Source organism: Lepidochelys kempii, chromosome 7, assembly GCF_965140285.1.
Source record: "Lepidochelys kempii isolate rLepKem1 chromosome 7, rLepKem1.hap1, whole genome shotgun sequence".
NCBI lineage: Eukaryota > Metazoa > Chordata > Testudines > Cheloniidae > Lepidochelys > Lepidochelys kempii.
The window spans coordinates 64,403,464-64,418,895 of record NC_136386.1 but is presented as its reverse complement, the minus strand read 5'-3'; the positions used below and the strand labels follow the sequence as shown (position 1 = coordinate 64,418,895).

Here is a 15,432-nt window from a genome sequence, read left to right as displayed (position 1 = left end):
CACATGGGCCAAAGCCAGTGGTGAGCTGGAGCCGGTTCACTGGAACCGGTTGTTAAATTTAGAAGCCCTTTTAGAACCGGTTGTCCCACAAAGGTCTCATGGGCCTCATCCCACGAGGGACAACCAGTTCTAAAAGGGCTTATAAAATTAACAACCGGCCAAAAGTGGCACCTTAGGCACCACGTCTATGGGTGCTCCGGGGCTGGAGCGCCCACCGGCAGCTCCTCACCCAGCCCCAGCTCACCTCACCTCCGCTCCGCCTCTGCTTCCTCCCCTGAACTCATGACTCCTTTCCTCCACCCCTGCCCCCCCACCCCGGCTTCCCACGAATCAGGAAGGGGGGCCCTCAGGGGGAGCGCGAGGAGGGCCGCCTATGCCGCAGCAGGTAACCTGGGGGGGTGCACTCAGGGGAACTGCTCCTCGCCCCAGCTCACCTCTGCCTCCCTGGGCCTGAGCGCGAAGCCGCTGCTTGCTTCTCAGCCCTCCCCGGCTTCCCACGTGAACAGCTGATTCGCGGGAAACCAGAGGGGAGCCGGGCGGCACGTTCAGGGGAGGAGGTTCCGCAGGTGGTGTCGGAGAGAAGGCTTTGGATTCTTTGACCATGGGATGTTGTTCCATGAAGGAGGAGTGCTGGGCAGAGATGGGCTCCACCTAACGAAGAGAGGGAAGAGCATGTTTGCGAGCAGGCTGGCTAACCTAGTGAGGAGGGCTTTAAACTAGGTTTACCGGGGGAAGGAGACCAAAGCCCTGAGGTAAGTGGGCAAGCAGGATACCGGGAGGAAGCACAGGCCGGAATGTCTGTGAGGGGAGGGCTCCTACCTCATACTGAGAATGAGGGGCGATCACCAGGTTATCTCAAGTGCCTATATACAAATGCACAAAGCCTTGGAAACAAGCAGGGAGAACTGGAGGTCCTGGTGAAGGCAAGGAATTATGACATGATTGGAATAACAGAGACTTGGTGGGATAACTCACATGACTGGAGTACTGTCATGGATGGTTATAAACTGTTCAGGAAGGACAGGCAGGGCAGAAAAGGTGGGGGAGTAGCACTGTATGTAAGGGAGCAGTATGACTGCTCAGAGCTCCGGTATGAAACTGCAGAAAAATCTGAGTGTCTCTGGATTAAGTTTAGAAGTGTGAGCAACAAGAGTGATGTCGTGGTGGGAGTCTGCTATAGACCACCGGACCAGGGGGATGAGGTGGATGAGGCTTTCTTCCGATAGCTCGCAGAAGCTACTAGATCGCACGACCTGGTTCTCATGGGCGACTTTAATCATCCTGATATCTGCTGGGAGAGCACTACAGCGGTGCACAGACAATCCAGGAAGTTTTTGGAAAATGTAGGGGACAATTTCCTGGTGCAAGTGCTAGAAGAGCCAACTAGGGGGAGAGCTTTTCTTGACCTGCTGCTCACAATCCAGGAAGAATTAGTAGGGGAAGCAAAAGGGGATGGGAATCTGGGAGGCAATGACCATGAGTTGGTCGAGTTCAGGATCCTAACACAGGGAAGAAAGGTAAGCAGCAGAATATGGACCCTGGACTTCAGGAAAGCAGACTTCGACTCCCTCAGGGAACTGATGGGTGGGATCCCCTGGGGGAATAACATGAGGGGGAAAGGAGTCCAGGAGAGCTGGCTGTATTTCAAAGAATCCCTATTGAGGTTACAGGGACAAACCATCCCGATGTGTTGAAAGAATAGTAAATATGGCAGGCGACCAGCTTGGCTTAACAGTGAAATCCTTGAGGATCTTAAACATAAAAAAGAAGCTTACAAGTGGAAAATTGGACAAATGACCAGGGAAGAGTATAAAAATGTTGCTCGGGCATGTAGGAATGAAATCAGGAGGGCCAGATCGCACCTGGAGCTGCAGCTAGCAAGAGATGTTAAGAGTAACAAGAAGGGTTTCTTCAGGTATGTTGTGCAACAAGAAGAAAGCCAAGGAAAGTGTGGGCCCCTTACTGAATGAGGGAGGCAACCTAGTGACAGAGGATGTGGAAAAAGCTAATGTACTCAATGCTTTTTTTGCCTCTGTCTTCACGAACAAGGTCAGCTCCCAGACTGCTGCGCTGGGCAACACAGCATGGGAAGTAGGTGGCTAGCCCCTGTGGAGAAAGAAGTGGTTAGGGACTATTTAGAAAAGCTGGACGTGCACAAGTCTATGGGGCCGGATGCATTGCATCCGAGAGTGCTAAAGAAGCTGGCGGCTGTGATTGCAGAGCCATTGGCCATTATCTTTGAAAACTCATGGCGATCGGGGGAAGTCCCGGACGACTGGAAAAAGGTTAATGTGGTGCCCATCTTTAAAAAAGGGAAGGAGGAGGATCCTGGGAACTACAGGTCAGTCAGCCTCACCTCAGTCCCCGGAAAAATCATGGAGCAGGTCCTCAAGGAATCAATCCTGAAGCACTTACACGAGAGGAAAGTGATCAGAAACAGCATGGATTCACCAAGGGAAGGTCATGCCTGACTAATCTAATTGCCTTCTATGATGAGGTTACTGGTTCTGTGGATGAAGGGAAAGCAGTGGATGTATTGTTTCTTGACTTTAGCAAAGCTTTTGACACCATCTCCCACAGTATTCTTGTCAGCAAGTTAAAGAATTATGGGCTGGATGAATGCACTATAAGGTGGGTAGAAAGTTGGCTAGATTGTCGGGCTCAACGAGTAGTGATCAATGGCTCCATATCTAGATGGCAGCCGGTATCAAGTGGAGTGCCCCAAGGGTCGGTCCTGGGGGCGGTTTTGTTCAATATCTTCATAAATGATCTGGAGGATGGTGTGGATTGCACTCTCAGCAAATCTGCGGATGATACTAAACTAGGAGGAGTGGTAGATACGGTGGCAGGTAGGGATAGGTTGCAGAGAGACCTAGACAGATTGGAGGATTGGGCCAAAAGAAATCTGATGAGGTTCATCAAGGATAAGTGCAGGGTCCTGCACTTAGGACGGAAGAATCCAATGCACCGCTACAGACTAGGGACCAAATGGCTAGGCAGCAGTTCTGCAGAAAAGGATCTAGGGGTGACAGTGGACGAGAAGCTGGATATGAGTCAACAGTGTGCCCTTGTTGCCAAGAAGGCCAATGGCATTTTGGGATGTATAAGTAGGGGCATAGCCAGCAGATCGAGGGACGTGATCGTTCCCCTCTATTCGACATTGGTGAGGCCTCATCTGGAGTACTGTGTCCAGTTTTGGGCCCCACACTACAAGAAGGATGTGGAAAAATTGGAGAGAGTCCAGCGAAGGGCAACAAAAATGATTAGGGGTCTGGAACACATGACTTATGAGGAGAGGCTGAGGGAACTGGGATTGTTTAGTCTGCAGAAGAGAAGAATGAGGGGGGATTTGATAGCTGCTTTCAACTACCTGAGAGGTGGTTCCAAAGAGGATGGTTCTAGACTATTCTCAGTGGTATCAGATGACAGGACAAGGAGTAATGGTCTCAAGTTGCAGTGGGGGAGGTTTAGGTTGGATATTAGGAAAAGCATTTTCACTAGGAGGGTGGTGAAACACTGGAATGCGTTACCTAGGGAGGTGGTAGAATCTCCTTCCTTAGACGTTTTTAAGGTCAGGCTTCACAAAGCCCTGGCTGGGATGATTTAATTGGGGATTGGTCCTGCTTATAGCAGGGGGTTGGACTAGATGACCTCCTGAGGTCCCTTCCAACCCTGATATTCTATGATTCTATGATAGGTGGAGTGGAGGTGAGCTGGGGCTGGGCGAGGAGCTGCTGCTGGGTGCTCTGCACCCACCAAATTTTCCCCGTGGGGGCTCCAGCCCCAGAGCACCCGGGGAGTTGGTGCCTAAGGCGCCACTTTCGATGTGATCGGTGGGGGGAGCGGCTGCTCCCCCGCCTAGCTATGCTACCTTGCCCCTAGGAGTCAGAGGACCTGCCGGATGCTTCCTGGGAGCGACCCCAGGTAAGCATCGCCGGGACTCCCCACCTCGCCCCCCGGCAGGTCCCTCTGGCTCTTAGGGGTGAGGCACGGTGAGCACCCAGTACAGTGGCCCATGAGACCCTCCTGCACAGTTCTGGGGGCAGTCAGGGGACAGGGGAGGGGTGTTGCTGGGGCAGGGGTTCCAGGGGGGCATCAAGGAACGTGGGGGGTTGGATAGGGCAGGAGTCCCGGGGGACAGGGGCGGGCCACGACCCCCTCGTGGGGTGAGGAGGGAACCGGTTGTCAAGATTTTGGCAGCTCATCACTGGCCAAAGCTGAATTCCCATTTGAACTAAAGAATATCTTTTAGAAGAAAACATCCAATCTTCATGGGGCAAAGTAGCTTGACTCCAGTGGGGCTGCAGAGGTTCATCTGTACAGAGTAATTTTGAAAATGGGGCCTTATGTATGAACTGTAAATGTAAATGTAAACATTATTTAATTTGGAAGCCGAATCTTTACCACATCTGGCCACTTTAGCACATTGCCGCATCCACAACTCCTTTTTCCCCTAATGCAGCTGTACCTTCAATAGCTACAGTTTAGCCACAAATTATATATGATTGGACAATTAAAAAACACCATGTTATTCTCCTTGTCTACCTTCTATCCCTCAAGACCCAGTATAGCTACAGACTTGGGTTCTGATCCTATAAACACTCAGAGACTTGCAAATACACATCCGGAGGGGACTGAAGGGTCAGGCCATGATGTATCAGTCTGTAAAAGCTTTAGGAAAAAATAGTTCCTACACAAGAACATCTTCCAACTTAGATTACTGCAGCCACTAATAAAGTTTTCCAAAACACTCCAAGAGTATGTAAAATTAAAGCATTAAAATTAGGCTTCCTTATTAGCTGGGGGGATTGTTATTAGCTGAAAATGAGATTGAATTACAGCACCATGGACTCCTAAATCTCTAGTTTATCTATGGATTCATAACATTTTTGTGTGTTTATAAAAAGGAAAAGTATCTTATCTGATACTTTGTGTAAAGTTTTAGCTTGATGTTCGCGGAACTATTAATATCAAGAATAGAGGTGGTCAAATCATTTATAATATAATAAATAATATTCATTGCTATTTAACCCTTTCTCCTATTTGCATATTGTTCTCTAACTGATCCTATCTAGTAATGTATTTGATACTTGCAAACATTAGTCAAATAATTGTAAGAAAGTTTTTGCCATGCGTTCACATCAGCTAGTCCTTATTCAGAACATGCAATCCATCATCCGAGTCACGTGGTATTGTTATACTCTCTGTCTGGATTATTTAAACTTTTTAAATAGGAAAATAATCAACAATGCATTTTCTGGTACGAATTTTGGGACAAACCATGCACAAAAATAGGTGGAACTTCCAGGATTAACAAATATGTTCGCACATACCTACTGACCATTTGAATGCTCAAGAATAATGAATAAAATAATCTCACAAAAGATAGCAAATTGACCTTCTTGCTTTTATTTCTTCATACAAGGAAGTGTTTTCACCATCAATGTGTTGCAAAATCATAGCTTATATGGGGAAAACTGACAGAAGCACCAGAACACTGCAAATTTCATCATCCTCTTGCAGAAGGAGAATTCCTCCCCTCTTCCCACAAAGGGGGTGGGACGGTCACATGGAGACCTAACATCCTTACATTATCCTAATTCCCATGACAGCATAGCTCCAAATTTACGAGTGAGAATATGGCAACTGCAGATTAATGCAATAATCTGTTCATTGATTATTTTCCATACGTGCAGAATAAAACCTCAATCCTGCAACAATTTACATAGGTGTTTAACTTTATACGCAATGAGCTATTCCACTGAACTCAGTAAATGCATTTTTCATGAATGGGGCTGCTCACAGTATATAAGGTCTCAGCAGGGATGGAGCTAAAAGCAAAAAGCATACTAAAGAAACACACCAGGCAGAAAAAATGAAACCAATTGGAAAAAAAGCAGAGATGTACAAATAAATGTTACAAGTTTAAAAGGTCTGTTTCCAAGCTGATGTAAATTGATGTAGCTCCCCTGACTTCGTTAGATCTACACTAATTTGCACCAGCTGAAAATACGGCCCAAAGTATTTACACTGAAATAATTGCTATTCAGAATCCAGGTAGAAATAAGCAGAGGAAAAAAGGGGGAAAGAGGAATAAAGAAAAGAAAATAGGAATGTGGAAATAGGGAAAGAATGGATGTTTTAGGCCTGTGGTGTCTCCTATTTGATCATGATCAAATCTCCTAGAACTTTTCTAAAATATCATTCATTCCATTTAATAGCTTCACAAAAGCTGCATGTAAAGCTGTATAAAATCGGTGAAAGCAGATATTGCAAGCTATGTAATAAAATTTTTTGCATATAGTTTTTTCAGTATTTGTTAAATTCCCAGACAGTGCCTGCTCCTGTTCCCACTAAAATCAATATGAGGAACTTCAGGTCTAACGTATATACACAGCAAACTCTTTCTGTGTACAGATACTCATTAAAAAGTGTGTTTATATAACTTGTGTTCCTGTTACAACTTACCTGTAAAATATAATATATATTTGTTTGTTTGTGCAGTAATTCCATCAAACTGGTGAATCTGTGCTCTATATTCATCAGCACATGGCTGACAGCAGCTGGGTTCATACATTTGGTAAGTTAACTTGAAAATACTTCATCAGGTTTATTTCATGGATTACCTCCTCTGAGCTACTTTATTACCTGAAATTACCTTGCTTGGGATAATCCCTTGACACTGTTACAGAGTACAGTAAAGAAAGGCATCACAGCTGGCTGACTTTCCAGCCTTGTACCCAAAACTAATTCTGAACAGTAAGTAATATTCACTTCACTAACCTCCGTGTTTAGGTTCAGAAATAGTTACATAAGTCTGGGACTTGGATTTTAATAGAACTCTTTTAATAATCACATCCTACCACTAGGTGGCAATATTGCCTTAATAATTACCAAGAGTACTTGTCAGAAAAGGCTGGTACAGCATAAATGGTAATGCATCCGATGAAGTGAGCTGCAGCTTACGAAAGCTTATGCTCTAATAAATTTGTTAGTCTCCAAGGTGCCACAAGTCCTCCTTTTCTTTTTTACGGATACAGACTAACACGGCTGCTACTCTGAAACCTGTCATAAATGGTAATGACATCCTGGAAAACACATGGCTTCGCCAAAAAAGCAGTTTTGTATTTTCAGAAGAATTAATCTGATTTACTAACATTTTAGAGTAGGGTTCTTAGAGATTAGTTCTCTGCCTTATTCAGTTTTTTTTCAAAAAATCATATCACTTTCAGCCCCTGACAAAAATATTATCTACGTTTGATGGTTTACGCTCTTATTCAGTATTGATTAGCTGTATGTTTTAAACACTTCTATAACTAAAAAGATCTCAGTTATAAAATAATGGCATTAATATGCATTTTAAAAGTTAAAAAAGCAATAACAGTTTTGAAATGAATTGTTTACTGTCAATTATATTTTGTAAATACAATTTAATATGACTTTAGATGTACATTGTGTAGCAGATAATTTTGCCCAGCTCAGGGTCAGTAAGATATCAGGTTGTTAGCAGCAGCAATCTATGCAACAACAGATTTTGGGCCAGATTCTGATTTCAGTTACATCGGTGTAAGTCTGGAGTAACTTCATTGACTTCAATTGAATTATTCTGAATTTACATTAGTGTACATGTGGTTAAAATTAGACCCATGATCTTTTAATTATGGAAGGTAGTCGTTTGTCCAAATGTCTGTTTTCCACTCTAAGAAAATATTCATATCTTACCTACCATTTCAAAATTTGAATGCCCTATAATGTCCTTATTTCTGTGGATGACTACGTTTCTGACACCTATATCACACAGGAAAATGATAAAAGACAAAAACATCCTGGCACCTGCGGGTGAACCACCTTTCAAAAAGTGATTGCTCTGTATCTGACCTATCAGACCTCATCCTCAAAGGAAATCTGCACAACGCTTTCAAAAGATGAGCTGGGAGCTTAAATTCATTACTCTGCTAGACACCAAAAATCATGGACTGAACAGAGACACTGGATTTATAGCTTATTATAACAATCTGTAAGCCACTAGCCCCTTCTTTTGTCTTTTGACTGCAGAGGCGTTAACAGGCTATTCTACCTTGAATAGTCCCTTACAATATGTGATAAGTACTTATGCTAAAGAATCTGTTCCACCTTCCATTTAGCTGTGATGTGGGCGTTCCTTTCCGAGACTTTAAAAAGAGCTCTTGGTGGCTTGAATGCTTGTTTCTCTCGCCATAGGCGCTGACTCCATGGATGCTTCGGGGCTGGAGCATCCATGGAACAAAAAATTGTGGGTGCTCAGCTCCCACCAGCTACAGCTGTTCAGCAATGCCCTCAATCAGCTAATCTGGGGCATCCCTGATCAGCTGATCGGCAGTGCCACCAAACAGATGATCGGCAGCTGAGGGAGGGCCTTGGGTTAGGATGGAGATTAGCGAGCAGTGGGAGGGTGGGGACCTCCGGGAAGGGGTGGAGTGGGAAGAGGCGGGACGAGGGCTGGGACTCAGGGCTAGTGGTGGGAAGAAATGAAGGGAGGGCGGAACCTTGGGGGAAGGGGCAAAGTGGGGGTGGGTCCTTAGGGTGAAGTAGTGATAGAGCACCTCCGGGGAAAAATAAAAGTCAACACCTATGTGTCTCACCAACAGAAGTTGGTCCAATGAAATATATTATCTCACCCACCTTGTCTCTCTCATATCACAAATCCTCCTCTGTGACTTTTGTGATACAAGCGTCATCATCAGCCTGCATTTAGTGGCTCAAAAGACCAGACTCAGGGTAGGTCTACACTACCGCCTAAGTCAATCTAACTTATGTTGCTCAGGGGTATGAAAAAAACACCCTGAGGGACGCAAGTTACAGCGACCCAAGCACTGTCCACACCGGTGCTATGCCGGCGGGAGATGTTATGTTGGCCGGAGATGGACAAAACATGTGATAATTGTGCCATGCATTGTTGTTAATTATTTATTAATAGTTCAGGTATTATTTTTCTAGGTTTGAGGAGAAGCAGGTTTTTAAAAGTTTAATAAGTTGTTAAAAAAGTTTAATTTTAAAAGTTCAATAAGTTTTACAAGTTTAATAAGTTGTTGATTTTCTGTTTCAGTGTTTCTCACACTTTCTTTTCATGCTTTTCAGTACAGGTGGTCTAATTCTACTGCAGGGTTTCTCAAATGTGTAATATCATAATGTGGACCACATCTTATGAGCTGTAGCTCACGAAAGCTCATGCTCAAATAAATTGGTTAGTCTCTAAGGTGCCACAAGTACTCCTTTTCTTTTTGCGAATACAGACTAACACGGCTGTTACTCTGAAACCTGATCTTATGGAAAGATTATCATATGGATAGTTTCCTTCCCAATCATAATCGCGTATCATCCCTGTGGTAACTGCAATAGCTGGCTACATGGGAAAATAAAATTTGGAAATTACTTACTGTATTTTAGCTGCTTTTTAATAAAATTTCTGAACTGGAAAATAAGAGGGGGAGCCAGACCCTTGGAACCAGCCAGTTCTCCTAGGACTACCAGCAAGTGATCCACAGATCACAGTTTGGGAACCTCTGCTCTATAGTAATTTTAAACACAGATCTCTGTTACCTTGTTTGGAATTTGAAACCATTTTATTTACTGTTAGGAAACAAGATAAAGTCACTCTGGTTTGCTTCCCATTCTCGTAGCCTGAGGTGCTCAGGAAGCTTGGGAGGAATGGTTAAAAATGGCAAGCTTTTTTTTTTTTTAATTGGTTTGTTTATTTCCATATTCAGAAGTTTAAGAGACAACTTTTCAATTCTGTGCCTTTTAAATTGTGCCCAAATATTTTCAAGTGCTTCTATTTGTTGGCATGTACTTATGCATGAATTGAATAACGGAGACTATCACTTGAGCATGCACAGAATTCTCCCAGAGTTTTGATTGCATACATCAATGCACTTACTAGCATTGCAGGTTCACTTCAAGGATCCTTTAGAAAATTTGCTCCTTGATGAATTTCAGACTGGAACCAGTCTTTGTAGTCAACCTAAGTTGTTATTGGTCATGGTCAGAGAAAGAATGCCAAACTAGATAGACCTCGTGTCTGATCTAGCATGGCAATTCTAGCCTTCTTATAGATGCATGAAAACAGGGGGTTATAAAAGAACTCTAGCTTACAAGATCTCAACCAATTCATTGGTCAGGCCATAACTCTTGATATGTGTAGCAGTTCTTTCTGCTGGGTATAGTGAGATCTGCTCAACTGTTTAGTCATCTATAATTATCTTTCCTTCTGATGGTTGGGCATAAATCATGCTACTGCCGATAGCTAGTAAAAACTTGAGTTTTGATTGTAGAAGCTTGTGATTGGGGAACTAAAAGCTATGAGTTTTTGTAACCAGAGATCTGTTTCTCATGATGTATACATGTGGTTAACTAACAACCATTACTATGTACATGACATCATTGGCCATGCGTTATTTTAGAAGGAAAAGGAAGGTGAGATTATCTGGATTCCATTATAAACTAGATACTTTAGTAACGACTGGTGACAGCGTTTTCCACAAGTAACATAAGCAAGAGGACCCTGTATGGTAGCAATGGAATTGTACAACTGTAATTAAGGCAGAATTTGGCCCTTGATTAGTAAAATGTTTCCAGCATTATATGCATGCCAATTAGACAAAAGTAAATAATTACAACTAGTATTAATCTGTTACTGCCCTATTAAATCATTCTATTTGTCCTTTTATGTTGTAGGTGGAGAACTCAGGGGATCCATGGGAAAATTTCCAAAATAACCAACCACTTACATATTGGGAATGTGTTTATTTACTAATGGTTACAATGTCCACTGTTGGCTATGGAGATGTTTATGCAAAAACAACCCTTGGTCGCCTTTTCATGGTCTTCTTCATCCTCGGGGGATTGGTAAAATGTCTTTATTGCTACTACTACTTTAATACCAGCTCTTTTATATCCCCTAAAGTTTATTAAGCAGCAACCTGAACTGTAGTGTCTGATTTAGTAAGTTAAAGACGTAAGAATTTTAAACAATTCAGCCACATACCTTTTTCTTTTTATAAGACAAGTATTTTGTTAAGTGAGATCATCATATTTTTGAAGATTGTCATTAATCTACAGTAAGAATAACTCTAATATATTTACGATAATAGTGCATGTAAATACATGAAATGCCTTAGCAATTCTATTTACAGTCCATTACTTTTCAGTGACACTAACTGTTGTGCATTGTTTGATGATGGTCATTGATATTTTGAAGGAAGTTTGCGGTTTCAAGAGCCCTCCCCCACCCTCTGTGTTCCTTCCCAGAATTCCAACAAACACTGTGGCTTAGTACTGCCTTAAAGAGCAGCATGCCTGATACAGACATTAGCAAACCCTGTTCTCTTTAATTTCAAACATGCAACCATGTCATAATGTTCACTCACAGTAGACTACGTTTAGTATAAACACAACAAATTTCCTTTAACTCCATTTAACAAATCGTATCGCTCCTTTTCCTGTTCAAATAAGTATGTACACAGCACTAAAATTACTAATTGTTCTATGTCAAATTACCCTTTTTTATCATTGCTAGTACCACTACAGCAACTGCTGCATTTTGTCTTTTAAAAGAGCAGTTTATGTTAAGATTTATGCTCTGTAAGGTAAGTGTGAATTAAAATTCAGTCACAATATATGTATTGTACGTTTACGTGCACATGTGTATTGTTGTTATACACATATATTTATTGTACATACGCATACGTCTCTCTGTAGGAGGTTTTTGTATAACAGATACATTATCAATGCAAAATGTATAATATATATGCACTTACATACAAAAGACGCACATATTTGCATATGGATAAAGAGACCAAGTTGACTGGCAGCAGCTCTTAGAAGTATCCAGCCACAAGCAAGATGTTTGTTGGACAAAACATGGCAGATCATTTTTTTTCTCCTCACTACCTTTTTCTGTCACATGTTCTTTCAAACCTTTTGAAAACAAAACTTTTGAAAAAGGTTGGTTTTGTTTTGTTTTTTTGAGGGGGAGTTGACACCATTTTGATTCTTGAGAGCAGGCAAACGCCTGGCACCATATTGTTTTTGTCTTCTTTTGAATCTTCATTGAAAAAGTCCGCCTATCTCTCCGCCTGCGCCCCCCCCCAAAAGTAACAATCGTAATATCCACTTTTGTTTTTTGCAGCATGAATAGTCTTCCCTCCTCCCCCCCCCACCCCGCTTCAGGAAGAATTAGACACAGCCAGTATTTTACAATTCGATGCCAATTTGACTTTATTTTGTTCTTCTTTTGTTTTGTGTGCTTTTTTCCCTCTTTTGACCATTACTTTAGTTTATCAAGTATACATCTTCAAGACCAACTTTTACATTGAACCCTCTTATTTTGTTTTATAATTTGCTTTTTTTTTCATTTTAAAAATACTTTTATAGGTCTAATTCTTTTGCATTTTCAGATTTTAAAAGATATATATCTTCTGAAAATATTCATCATCCCCCTTTCTTTGGCCTCTCTTTTTAGTCTTTTCTTCTGTCTCCTATCTTCTTCTTAGGCCATGTTTGCCAGCTACGTCCCTGAAATCATAGAGTTAATAGGAAACCGCAAGAAATATGGTGGTTCCTATAGTGCGGTTAGTGGAAGAAAGTAAGTATTCCAAGAGGCTCTGCTGCCTCTGCTGCAGTAGAACACTCTCTGCATGCCATTTTCTTTTTTTGTTTTTTTGTTTCATGCATGTAGGCAATGTTTGCTCGCTACGTGCCAGAAATTGCTGCTCTCATCCTTAATCGGAAGAAATACGGCGGGACTTTTAACTCAACCCGAGGCAGAAAGTAAGTCAAAGAAGACCAGGTGTGGTGGTGACACGCTAAAGAACCCCTGGGTGTGGTGACATCTGACTCATGGACATACACTAATATGCTTGTGCTCTGTGACATCAAATGTCACCACCAGAGAGTTGTCACACTATGTTATTAGAGACGTGGGCCATGCTAAGGTACAAGTCGCAATATTTTGCCCCTTTTTCTAGAGAATATCTGGATACCACTAGAACTAAATTGATACATTCTGGAAGGAACCCTGCTATTGCTTCTGCAGTTAGCTTGTGGAACAAGGTCACATCACACTTTTCTAAGCACCAACCAGCTAGACATCACTTGATTGTCTCTTGAGCAAGTAATTATACTGGTCATCATTTGAAATTACTCTGTCCATGAGAAAATTGGGTATGGCAGAATATGACATGGGCGCTTTATGTTGTCCGGGTTATTTCATTATGATGGCCACACTGGAGGATGATATTGCTACTTTTCATTCATCAAATCCTAAGAGATGCTAACTACATGCAACTTCAGTTGACTTAATTTGGCGTTTGCAGGTGCTCGGCACTTCTCAAGATTTGGAACAGTCTTTTTAAAACCATTATATGCCCTAGCCTGAAAAGCATGCATCCGATGAAGTGAGCTGTAGCTCACGAAAGCTTATGCTCAAATAAATTTGTTAGTCTCTAAGGTGCCACAAGTACTCCTTTTCTTTTTGCACATAAGAATAATTCTTTTTGGCTGGTAGCAACACTTATGCTTAAATAGGCCACATAAACCTTCAAAAATTAACTGCTTTACATTTCCATTGATTGCCTGTTTTTCATCTTGACCATGTTACAACCAAGTCTATCTGAAAGCCATGATAGATCTGTTGAGAAATAGCCTCAAATAAGGTCTATATACTCAGAGAATAATATTCTCTTTTCTGTTCCACTCTACGAGTATTTCCATCTTCTCTTGAGTTCAGCTCATCCTTCTGCCATTCCAGTGCAGAAATGGAGAAAACTGGCCTCAAGACTTTTCACATACACTTTTCCACAAAACATAGTAGAGGACACTCTGAATAATCCTTTTTAGTGGAATCTAATTGTTTGTCCCTCCCCTCATCTTTGAGAATTAAGCATTTCAATTTAGTCCCTTTGAAACCATCACTTTACACACGATGTTCATGTGACATGAATATGGTAAAATCAAGTTATTTCTCTTCCTTGTTGAGTTGAGAGACTCTAAAGACCTGTAACCATTTACTAGCTAATTCCTGAGCACTGGTTTACACCATGTGATCCACAAGTAAAAGCTTTTCCTTCACTGATTTGTTACATCATTGAGCATTACAATGTGTCCCAGTTAAGCAGAGGATCCTTAATCACTCTTTTTTCCTTGGTTTTTTTTTTTAAAAAAAAGATACTCTCAAATGCCTAAAATACATAATTACTACCAGTACCAGAATCTGCTAGTACAGTTCACCCAGACCGGTTGGGTCTATAATCCTCAAGATTAACAAAAGCATCTTCATTGGCATTTGCCTTCTCTGACCATCAAAGAGAGAGGGAGATCACTAGTTTCTCCAAAATGTTTAGTTTTAATATCTGTCTACTCAGTTTCCTACATGTAGTCTTAAGTCTAGAAGCTTTTCAAACATAAAGCCACAGAATTAGCTGGTATAACTCTTATTGGAGTTTCATCAGCAGAGAATATGACCCAGTAAATACAGTTATAAAAATACAGTTTCAATCCCCCTAGTCTAGTCTTTTTTGTCACTGGTACCCAGCATTGCTCTGTTGTCTCTAAACTTGGACCTGATCTTCAGTCAAACTCCAACACCGTGAAGGCCTCAACTCCCAGATCACAGGCTTCCCGCTAGCTTTGGGCCTTGCTTCATCTTATTTTATCACAGCTTTTTCTTTTTGCTTTATTTATATGTGCTCTGTTTGTTTTTAGCTCTTTCTCTGTTGGTCTCTGCTGTCCATATTGCTTGTCAATTGTACTCACTCTGTCATCGGCACACAGACTATTCAATTTACTTTACGCATTGTTTCCTGGTTCAAAAGCTAATTACTAAGTACTTTAAAGAAGTCCTTTGCTCACGTGGATCTATCATCAGAGAATATAAGCTTGGGAACTGCTCAGTAAAAAGCCATTAGCACCCCTTGTTTGATGTTGCTTTTGCTGTCAGTAGAACAAGATTGATGAAATGTTATGCTTGGCCAAAATTTGAGTTTTCATTTGGAATTCAGTGTTGAGAGAATGGGCTGTCAGAACCAATATGTTTTCCTTCACTTGGGATATGGGCATATGGAAGTAATTAGCAATGTAAGGTCTTCAGTTGAGCAGGCAAGCATAGATTCTGGCAGAAAACATAATGAGAAACTACAGTTGTTCTATTTCTAATGTCAAAAAGTTTCCAGATAAAATTAAAAGTGTCTACAAAATGAAAGCAGCTAAACTTTGTTGAAAGATGTTGTTCAGACTCTTAAAATAGCATGTGTGTTTGATTTTCTCTCTGAGAGAAACACATAAAATGTGTGTGGTGTGTGTGTGTGTGTGCACAGATGTACACAAATCACAAATATTGTATATATAAAATAAGATGTCTATCCAAATTACAGTATTACACATAGTAGGATGTTAAAA

General features: G+C 41.6%; 1 protein-coding gene across 26 annotated transcripts in view; it reads left to right on the top strand.

The window, feature by feature from the left end:
* KCNMA1 (potassium calcium-activated channel subfamily M alpha 1) overlaps nt 1-15,432 on the top strand; it is an 851,468-nt gene that overhangs the window by 615,576 nt on the left and 220,460 nt on the right. For all 26 annotated transcript variants that reach the window (XM_073353218.2, XM_073353215.2, XM_073353216.2 and 23 more), the window contains exons 7-9: nt 6,505-6,580; nt 10,714-10,884; nt 12,531-12,622. In XM_073353218.2, coding sequence (XP_073209319.1) covers nt 6,505-6,580; nt 10,714-10,884; nt 12,531-12,622 — 339 coding nt within the window. The remainder of the gene's footprint in view (nt 1-6,504; nt 6,581-10,713; nt 10,885-12,530; nt 12,623-15,432) is intronic.